Below are 11,050 nucleotides of genomic sequence, written 5' to 3'. Positions count from 1 at the left end.
AAAGAGGTCTTAAGCGGGGCAAACCCGCCTGGAGGGGGGGCAGCAGAAGCACAAGCCTTCCTGCTGGCCATGACCATGCTGTTATTGGAGTTCTGGCAATGAACAGTGCAGAGAAAGGAGAAAGTGCATCAGAACATTTACAGTTCAGCTCTCATTTTTCAACAAAAAGTTAACAATGTTCGTGCTTGGAGTCACTCATGCATTGCTGCTGTCAACTCCATTCCAGAAGGAACCAGGAATGGCAGGAGCTTTGCTACCACTTGGACATGCACACACATACAATACTCCTTTCCCCCCCAGTCCTCTAGGATACGCTCCAAAAAATTACATTACTCAAAACCCCTTTCCCCGATTGAAGCATTGTGCTGGTTCCACACTACCCTTACGTTTCAGCTTCTTTGCTAGAAATCACTTTTTTGGTTTGGGTTTTTTTGTTTTTGTTTTGTTTTTTCTTCCCCCAATTCATTTAAAATCGTTTTTGGAGAAAATCCATTTGGCTGTAGTTCATGCCCATGCATTTCTAGTCATTCACAGACATGCTCACTCCCACCAGACATCAGTAAGAACAAATGGCCAACATACAGAAACACCTGGTGTACTCCATACACACTCCAGCAACACAAGCTTGGAAAGAAATCCCAGAGTCTTCAGGGGAAAAGCACCCCGAGGGCAAGGCCGGGGCAGTTCCACAAAAACCAGCTGGGTTTTAAGGCAGGAAAGTTTGTGGCAGCTCATTTGGGATTGCTTGTCATCTCAGCTGTCAGGCTCCTGGCAGCAGCAGTCCTTACCCTGCAGATTAATGACCGCAAGGATTAACGATCTGCCCTCATCTGACTTTCACCAGCGTCACTGTAGTGCTGGATGAGAGTGCTCAGGGACTGCTCTGCCTTGCTGTGACTTTCCTTGCGGCAGCTACAAAATGACCGACGTTGAATGCTGATGTTAAATGTAGGCAGGGAGATGGGCAGTGCATGCCTGAGGGCTTCCAGTCCTACTTCAAATGGGAAAATGCAGCCAAGGGACTGCAAGTTATTTAGGACAAGAACTGTATTTGCCCCTCCTCTTGATACAGGCAATCACTGCTTAGAATTTACTCAGTCCTCCCTCCACACCATTGCCCAAGATACACCTTGGTGGGAGCTGACAGGACAAAGAGCTTGCTCTGTATTGCAGGTTTCTGTCAACAAAAGAAACAGGTAATTTATCTGAGTGAAATGAAACTAAAATAGCAAACTCAAATATGGATTAGTCTTGATTAAAACTGTCTGAGGTTTTGGTTTTGTAGCTGAAAAGCAAGCTTGTGCCAAAGCCCAGGATGCTCAGCTCCCAGTCTGAAGTGCCTATTTCGGCTCACTTGAACCACGCAGGAAGCTGGGGAAGCTGTCAAGCTGTTAGCTAGACCGCCTTGAGCAGACGAGAAGGGTTACTTTGCTAGACTGCTATGCTGATAGGAACGTGCTGCTATTCATTTCCCAAATCTCCTCCTGCAGTGTAATAATGCCAACTTATGCCAATAATTCCAAGGCAAGTGCTCCTCCGTGGAGCCTCCACAGGACACCGAGCGCTGCCCTGCGCCAGTGGAACTGCAAGACCAGCTCTCTTATAAACTCAAAATGAAAAGAGTCAAATTTCACGCACCTCCTAAAAACTGAATTTGCATTCCTATTTTCAAAAGAGGGATTTTTTTTTTGTGTGTGTGTGTGTGTGTGGAGCCATTTCCCCAGTGACGGAGAAGAGCAAAGCATCACTCGCTGCCTCCCCGGGGCTTGGGGCTTTGGCGCTTGCTTGGCATCACACCAGCCAGCTGCAAAGCTCACAGCAGAAATGACAAGAGCAGTCAGACTTTCCAGCCTTAAAACCCATGTGATATTTATGAGATCAGTCCACCTGAAACATGATTTTCCCTTGAAGACTACGTTTCCCTTTTTCGCGTCCCCTTCCCAGGCTTGTCTTGCCACTCAGCAGCGCTGAGGAATAAGATAAACAGGAATGTGATACCAACCGTGAACTGCCGGTTCTGTCGTCGCCGTTGTGTCTACACACGGGAACAGAGGATTGGAGGAAGGGAAGAAACAGGAGGAACAGCATGCAAAAAAAGGGAAAATGGAAAAAATGGAACAGATAATATATGAGCAAGCTTTCAAAGAACATTGCGTGACAAGCAATAATAAAATGAAAGGCAAAAAGCATCTGAAGTGAGTTGCACTGTTTAGAAGACATGCCTCCAGTTCAAAAGCTATGAACCTGAGGAAAACAGTAAATTTTTCTCTTTTTCAGGACCTTGCCAGGACAATTACTGGTGGTTGCAAAGTCAGGGGAACAGGAGACAGAGGAGAACACCAACACTTTCGTCAGCAAGGACCAAAACAGAAGCTCAAGGTCAGGACAAAGAGTCAACACTTCTTAAACAGCTTTTACACATTCAAACATTGCCTTGATCGAAGCACCAGCAACCAGGCCCTAACCTGCTCCCACCTCTCCTCCTCCTTCATCCAAGGCAGGCAATCTCAAGAGTAAAAACCACTGCTCTAAAGGGGGCAAAGGCAGGGAGAAATGTCCAGAAATTAGCTCTATCACAACAACAAACCGTTAACAGTTATTGCTAACCAAAGGGGAGTTATTCTGTGATTAGCCTGAAGTTGGCTGTACTCCACATGTATCACCTGCCATGGGAAATGTCTCAGGGGGTTGCTGTGCCAAGGGAGGGATGCTGCAGCTTTTCACAGCTGCTGGGAAAGGGCAATTTACAGCCTGACCTGCAGCTGAGGACTCTCTCTAACAGCATCCTACGGTATTTCCTCTCCACCAATACGTCTAAATCTTATTTATTGCCATTATTCAAAGTACTGGTTTGTTTAGCTATCGAAGACCATTTACTTTTAACCAGGCTCTAGGTACTCTGTGCTGTTGGTTGCTCCTCAGGACACAACCCCAGCTCTGCAAAGCCCTGCTGAGCCCCCCAGGCCGGCCAGGCCCTGCACAGCACCACTCGCTTCGATGCAGGCAACATTTCAATGGGTAAAAGCACAAGAGCACACGTAGAGAAGTGCTCCACTGCCTCTGTCTGCAGAGCAGCCCTGAGCTTGTGTTTTGCAGCAACGACACACAGTTCCCATTGGTGTTTGCCCTCGTGAAGGTGCCGTCAAGAGAAGCCAGGGATGAGCAGTCCTCTGGCACGCTCAGAGGCAGCAATGGGAAAAGGAAGACCTGTTCCTGTGCAATTTAGCTGAGGACTGCCCAGGTCTGAATTTCTGAAGCACCAGTGGAGATAAGGATCATACAAGGAATACACAATACTTACAGATACGAGGTCTACATGCTTTAATTATGAAAGCAAAACAAGTAAACCCTGCACAATTTCAAAAACTGAACCAAGATTTGCATAACATTATCAAGCCATCAGGAGCCTGTTTCCACTGCCAACATGTCCTGTTCTCATCTTGGCAATCGAATCTAAGGCACGCTTCAAGATGCCAGCACTTGTTCTCCTGCTGGGAGCTCTGGTGGAGGCTGCAGGGGAAGCCTTCCCAGGTGGAGCGGAGAACAAGCAGGGGGCTTCTCTTTGCTTTTGGGGAGCAATCCCCGAACGATGCCTTGTTTGAACCAAGCAAATGGTGAAGGGGGAAATGGTGGTGAAGGTGGGGGGGAAGCTGTTGTTTAGAAAGGGTTGTAAAACTGAGTATTAACTCCTGAAATAACATTTTAGCATCTATAAATAGTCTCAATTTACTGTCTTCCTGAAATAAAAAAAGTTACATCAGCTTTTACACTAAATAGAGAATCTGCTGAAAGCAAACTTCATGTGCTGGAAGAGATATTAGTCAAGGAACAATGCAAACTGGACAGTGCATCTCGCTTCCCCATCTGGGGACAGAGACCAACAGGTTACAAAAAATAAAGTTCTCAAGCGGTTGTAAGTGCGAACAAATATCCAAGTCAAACAACATGTTGGCTGCAGCTGGAATGACAAAGTTATGATTAGCAAATGGTTTGGATGGTTGCAATAGGAAACACAGAGCAGTTAAAGTTTAGAATGAGTTTTCTGGCAGTCCATTTCAATCCCAGAGTCGTCTTTGAGAGGAAGGAGTGCACACATACAGTGCTCCAGAGAGGAATTATCTCACGTTAAAGCCAAGCAAGGAGTGCCCCTGGACACAGGAGGCTGCCACCCGGGTTGTGCACAGAGGAGAGAAACAATGTCACTGTTGCTTTGGTATAAAATGAACAAAGGTGGAAAACTGTGCATGTACCAAGCTCCGGCACTGCTCTGCCTTGCACATCCCCAGCTGCTGCTGAGGCAGCTCATAATTTTAAGGCAGATTAGCTAACTTCAAATATGCTTTCCTGAATTCCAGGCATGAGCCACTGACTTCTATTTCCCTTCCCAGAGCAGCCATGTCTATTTGCCAGAGCAGTGACATCTTAACCCCAGGGATCAGGCTGCTGTCCCATGTCCCAGAAGAAAAATAATTTTTTCTCCTTAAATATGGACCAAAAAAAAAGTCCTTGTAAAAGCACCGTTCTGGTCCTGAGCTGCAGGTGTGAGCAGCAGTCACACAATCTCATGAAGGTGATATTTATAATTTAAAATGAGAAGTTGGTTCTGGAAAATGGTCTGGTTTACAAGATGTGGCAAAGCAGAGAGGACACAGCATGTAAAGAGGCTCAAGATGGTACCTTCCATCTTAAGATAAAGGATTCTCCTCCTGATTTCAACCAGTAAGACAACAAAAAAATTGCTGTATGGGGAGAAGTTAAACAGTGCAGCTGTCTCTAAAAATCTACGTGTACATAAACTCCCCAGCAGACTGGTTTATAACTACAGAAAGTATCCAGGAAAGGAGCCATTGGCCTCTATAAAGCCACACATTTCACCTAATCATGATTTCTTCCTAGCACTGGTCATAAGAACTGAGTTCGGCCTGACCAGCTCTCAAATGAAGTCACTAACACACACCATCTTGCCATACAGATGGTATGACCTGCCAGCCAAGGAAACTCAAACAACACCGAAGTTTTAGGCCCTCACCACTTCATTAGGTAGGTACACAAGCATGCACACACACGAGCAGAGACACAGATTTAGAAAATTACTGCATGGAGGCATCTGGGCAACATTTAGTTGAATTACATGCTCCGTCATGATGCCTCCTCAGTTCTTCAAATGGATTCTCTCCAACTTCAAATTGTTTGTGGCATGTGACAGACTGGGCCCTTTAAACTTGCCTGTAATTAGTCCACAGACTCCAACAGAACAAGAACGATGTGGGAATATTAAAGCCCCAGCAGCAACACTGAATTCACCCACTCGAAGGCTCAAGCTGCAGTGCTGCAGCCGCACAGAGGCACACGATGCGCTGCAGCTTAAAAACATACCCCTGCTGTAAAGAGAACTGCAACAGCACATCATGAATGTAACAGCACAATACACCTTTAAATAATAAAGAGGTATCAATAAGTCTAGATATCTATTCAATATATTGCTTTTAAAAATGCTTTCTGAACTGAGAACACAAGCCAATCTGGACTGCGAATTGTGGGGCTCCTGTTCTTCCCGATTTTCTGGACTACTTCACATCTCCTGACCAGGACAAACCTGAATTCCCTCATGCTGGTGTTTCCCAGAACACAGTGTTGCAAACAGCATCTCTGCTTCAGCTCAGGTCCTTTGGGCTGGTAAAGAGCCCCCCACAAACCTCCTGGCAGGCCCCACTGACCTGCTGGTCATCAGCAGAGGTGACATTCCAGGGATGCCTCAGGAGCACTGTCCTAGGGGCACAGGGCCTTGGAGAAGCCCTAGGGCAGAGAGCGTGATGATCCCTCCCTGGCTCCCTGCTCTATGGGGACAGTGAACCTGGTGGGACCTTGATCTGCACTGAGCACACACTCTGTGTGGAAGTTGTGTGTGACAAGAACAAGAATACACCAAAACTGGCGCTGCGGCTCTGGCTACGCCTTTTCATGTTTCTCCATAAAGTCCTGCCACGATTTTGGTGTTATTTCAGTCCCAATCTGCCCAGCAAAACGATGGTTTCTGCACCACTCAGGCTGCATCACCTCCAGTAAGGGCAGATGTGACAGTGCTGTGTCTGCTACTGACTGGACGTCGTACTAAAAGACTGACTTTTATTTTACTTTATTTTCTGTAACAGGCCTGTCAGCTACTCTCTCTTCCTTTATTCCCTTTAATGTGGTCACATTCTGGATGAAAATGTCAGAGGAGTGCAGTATCACCTTTAAATTAACTTGACATTTTCCCAGGGACATGCAGAAGCTTCAACAGAAAGCAAAAGTTAAATAATAAATACTTTGGGGGAACAAATGCCTGAGCTGAGGCCCTGCCTGGTGGCATTGAGCTGGCAGCAAAGCAGAAGCACCCACCAGTGCCTTTGGCATCTCCAAAAGGCTGCCTGGAAAAGTGGGCAGGGAACGGAATAAAGGAGCCGTGGCAGCCTGGTCAGAAAGGGCCACCCCCCTCTGTGGGATCCTACTGGGGAACAAGCAAATTCCCTCATTACAATTCAGTTCCCAGCAGGACAGCACGGGGCCACACAGGTGACAAGGGGAGCTCAGCTGCTACATGACCCTGCTCGGGATGTGATATTCAGCCTCAGCACCAATTAACAGCTCCTGCGTCTGAACACCTTCAGGTCAGGCAGAGCTGGTGTGCTCCTCCTGATACAAACCCCAGCCTCAGGAAGGAGCAGGGAGTGTTTCCACAGCATAAGTTTGGAGTTTCCAACTGAATTCACCAGGGAGTCTCAAGCATCCCTGGGAATTTGTAACCTACAGCAGCTGCCGGCAGCCCCCTGGACACACACCCACCTGCTGCCCTGCACCCTAAGGCATCCGTGGGGTTTCAAACATGGGCTTAAATGGGATTAATGACACACCATGGGGGAAACTGCCACCTTGGATGCACTAACACTGCTGCAAGATGGGCAGCAGGGGCTCTGCAGAACCAGGAGCTTCCAATGCAAGGCCTGAAATGCTGGTAACATGCATGTCGCCCTCCAGGCCTCCAGTGAAGCCGTTGCCAAGACACCTGCGAGATCCATCTGCAGAGAAAGTGTGATAAATGCAAATTTGCATGTACAAATACTACCCTGGATCCCGAGGTGCGGAGGTGTATGTGCTAAGCAAGACCAGAAGGCAGAAAAACGATGCTTGAAGAGGGAGGCTGCAGGGCTCAGCTCCGCGCGGAGCCTGAAGATGAGAGCTTTGCTATTATGAAGAACCTTTATCTCCCAGGAAACAACGGCTGTCCAGAACCAGTATTTCAAGGAACAACTCTAGGGGCAATTCAAATTACGCAGTTTGCTTGGCTGTATCGTATTGTACATCTTAATGAACAAAGCCACAAGGACAATTTGAACCGATAAAAAAGGGCTTGCTGGCGATAACAGCTGAAGTGCCAAGGGACGGTTGGAATATCAATGTGGTTGGAGGATACACAAAAAAGATCAAACTGTCATGCAGGAAATCTTTTCAAACACCTACATTGAAGCAAAGCAACAGTGACAGAGGAGAAGCTTTAAAGGTCATGATGTTTTGGAAACTTGACCACTGCTCAGCTTTCCCTCCTCCTGGAGCAGAGCAGCAGGTCAGATGTTCAGAGATCTCCCCAGAACCCTCCTGCCCTCAGAGCTCTTCCTCGGCTCAGCGAGGAAGGTCAAGCCTATAGCAGCAGCAAGACAGGACTTGGATGTGGAAGCAAGAGGGGTGATACAGGAACCCTGTGCTCTTGACAGGGGCCTGGATGAGCTTGAGAAAGGACTGGGAGGATGTGGGGAGGAACAGCCATGCTCCATCTCAGGCCTGCACGTCCCTCTGCTGTCCTCTCCCAATGCTCGGGCTCGTGCCTGCCCAGCAGTCTGCTATCACCTGAAGAGAAACTCTTTGGGACAGGGCTGCATTCCCATGTCATGTCAGGAGACCTTTAGAGCAGAAATACTGCACATAAGCAAGGAAGAAAGATGTCTATCATCGAACCTGACCAACAGGAGGAACTCACCCTGCCTGGAGTAGCAAATGCAGCCCCTTGGGACTGTTCTGTTGGAGCGTTTTAGTGGGGGGAAAAAAGGTCAGAAGACAGTATTTCCAATAAGCCAAAAGGACTGCTTACAAGAATATAATTCCCCACAGGCAGCTGCTAGAGATGACAGCATTTCTACAAAGTCGAACAGAGAAATTGTTTCAGTCCAGGGGTCTCTTCCCTTTTTTTCTTCTAAATTAAAACAAGATGATTTTTCAGAACTACACTGTGGTTTCAGGGGACATGAATGAGGCCAGTATCATACAAGAAATAGGGGGAAAAAGACAAAATAAGACAAATGTCAAGTCCCCCATCCCAAGGAAGGGTTTTCAAGCCAGCTGGAGGGCAGAGGGCTCACACCCAGCCTGCAGCCAAGACAAGACACACCCCGAGTGCTGCCAAGGCACTTCTGTCACATCAGGAGAGTGTTTCAGCCTCTTAGTGATGATGGGAATTAAGGTATTGATTGTCTCTTGAGGCTTTAAAAAGTGTTCCAACAATACTATGTTATATAATTCTACAGATTATGTTAATTTGACCTAATTTTTTCCAGCAACAAAGTCTCTTAACTATTGAAGAGCGGAAGTTCCTGCAGCTTCGCACTGCTTGGCTGCGGGCTGCAAAACACACACGTGCATGTCTCTGCATGAAGCAGAGCTGCTCTGTGTGGGAAAAGCACACTGACCTTGGGGGAAAAGATGTGAAGACACATCAAAAAGATTCAGCGTTAGATCAGTGTCAGAGAGGAGTGTAAAGGTTTATCTTATCAGCATTAACTAACCTGCCTACATATCGTGAGCAGTAACTGCTGGAAGCAGTGAACAATAGTACATTTTCATTAGCAACACACAATTCTACTTGTAAAGGGAATAAAGAGCTGCCAGTCAAGGCATCTTTGTGCACATCTCCTCATTTTTCACTGCAGCCAGACCTGCCCACAGAGCAACACCCTCACCAAGGGCAATGCTGATCCTCAGAGGTATGGCTGGCTCAGGTGGAAAGTTACAGAGGAGAAATGGCTGGGAAAAGGTCACATCAGAAGGTCCTCCACTCTGTCTCCCTTTTTAATATGAAAAAGCTAGAAAACCACACAGCAGAGAAGTAAACAACAAACCCACCATTATGAACAACCCCAGCTTGGGATCCTGAGATGGCAGGTGAGGACAGCACATGCTTGGGAAGCCCATCCCAGGGCAATCCCCAGAATGCCAGGCTGATGACAATCCGCCTCTCAGGAAAATGACAGCAGTTAATGTCTGCAGGCACTGACTGAAACATGAGGTCAATCAAACATCAAGCCAAAGTTTTCCTTTTAACCTTTCAAAATTCACTGAAAGCATTAACAAATTACCATAAAACAAAACAAAATGGTGTATGTCCACTTACATCAAGACACACGGGACTGAGGGTTTCTGCAAATGGCTCTTAAGGAGACCTCAATAAAGTCTGAAACCTCCTCTGAAAGGAAAGCTGTTTAAGGGAAGAAATTAAACACAGAACTGAAACAAAGTGAACCCAATTGCAAAATGGGGAAGTGTTCATGGTGGAGCATCTCAGGCATCCAACCTTGGGTGCCCAGAGTTTGGTAAGACTGAGAAGCACCTGGAAGGAGGAAGACAGGATGGCAGGGTCTGGACAAGATGATGGAGGATGGCAGACAGCGCACACAGTGCAGGCTAAGGCACGTGGGAAGGAAGACTCCAACTGCTTCTCCAGGCCAGCAGAGTCTGACTTGGTTGCAAAAACCTCAGAAGGAAAAAAGCCACAAAACACCCTGAGCAGGACAGTTAGAGTCAGCTGAGTAACGTCATAAAAGCAAATAAAACGTGAAGGCATTTACACAAGGGATGGTTTACAGCAACAATAAACGTTATGCCATTAGCTATTCAATGGTCCATTCTCACCCATGGTTTGTCAACTCTGCCTCAAAAAAACCCCAAATAAAAGCAAGCAAAAGAAGCAGCTGAAATAGGAAAGATCAGAAACATGATGATGCAAATGATAACGAATAAATCACAAAGGCCTTCTCTATGAGGGGAGAGAGTGAGGAAATGACGGATGCGTGTGAAGGCAGCGGTGTCTCCAGATCAGCTGGGTATTTGTGTTCATCTTTTCTTGCAAGACAGAGGAGAACTCAAAATGCTGAAAGCCAGCTCCTTCAAAAAGGGTCCTGGAAATGGTATTTGACTTGATAAAAAACAGCTGGTGGAATTCCCTTTCCAGGGAGAACGAGGCAGAAGACTATCACAGAGACAGACCAAGCACCTGGGCATGGGAAAAAGCATCTGTGGTCACGTCAGGCGAAGTCAATCACTACAGACCAAACTTTTCTGCTCCCAGGTCTAAATTGCTCAAAAATTGATACAGATGGGATTGAGACTGTTAACAACTGCCTGTATTAAATGAGCTCTAAGTCTGTACCCTTCATTTGAAAACACCCAATAATAGCCACCAGTAACTGAATTAATAGCTTGTTCTGCCACAGCAATTCCTGTGTTTCAGAAAGACCTGCCATAAGGACTATCCACCTTGTTGTACTGCTGGACCAGAACTCATATGGTCTGGTGGGTGTAGCTGACACAAAAAAAAATAAAATGCAAGCCATTTCTTTGTTGTTGGTTTTGTTTTGTTTTTTTTCCCCAGGCTTCATGCTCTGCTATATACATAAAAGACAATCAACATTCAGGACATTTCCAATGGTTATGAAGGTACCGTACCTGTGATGGTGGTAGGGATGGTGGTGGTAGTGGTGGTGGTTGTTGTGGGAGGAGGGAGAGTTGTGGGGGGATCTGGATAAAATATAAAAAGGAAAATAATAAAAAAGCAAATTAAGAAAAAACAAGCAGAACACAACAGCGGTCAATTGTGATCAGAGGAAAACAAGGATGCTAAGAAGCAGCATGGCTGTGGGATCTCCTTCTTCCTCTAAAGCCAGGTGGTGACAGCCCAGCTGGCTTTAGGGACACAGGCCAGATCCTCTGCAGCTGGACACAGCCTTGAGAGTCACACACAGAC

General features: G+C 46.6%; 1 protein-coding gene across 1 annotated transcript in view; it reads right to left on the bottom strand.

Moving 5' to 3' along the window:
- The window catches only part of CADM1 (cell adhesion molecule 1), a 45,420-nt gene that overhangs the window by 11,267 nt on the left and 23,103 nt on the right, over positions 1–11,050 (bottom strand). The window contains exons 8-9 of the mRNA XM_010008942.1: positions 10,753–10,824; positions 2,003–2,035 (exon numbers count right to left, since the gene is read on the bottom strand). Coding sequence (XP_010007244.1) covers positions 2,003–2,035; positions 10,753–10,824 — 105 coding nt within the window. The remainder of the gene's footprint in view (positions 1–2,002; positions 2,036–10,752; positions 10,825–11,050) is intronic.

This window comes from Chaetura pelagica, unplaced genomic scaffold, assembly GCF_000747805.2.
Source record: "Chaetura pelagica isolate M959 unplaced genomic scaffold, ChaPel_1.0 scaffold650, whole genome shotgun sequence".
In the NCBI taxonomy this organism is placed as follows: Eukaryota; Metazoa; Chordata; class Aves; order Apodiformes; family Apodidae; genus Chaetura; species Chaetura pelagica.
This window is presented reverse-complemented; position numbering and strand designations above follow the sequence as displayed.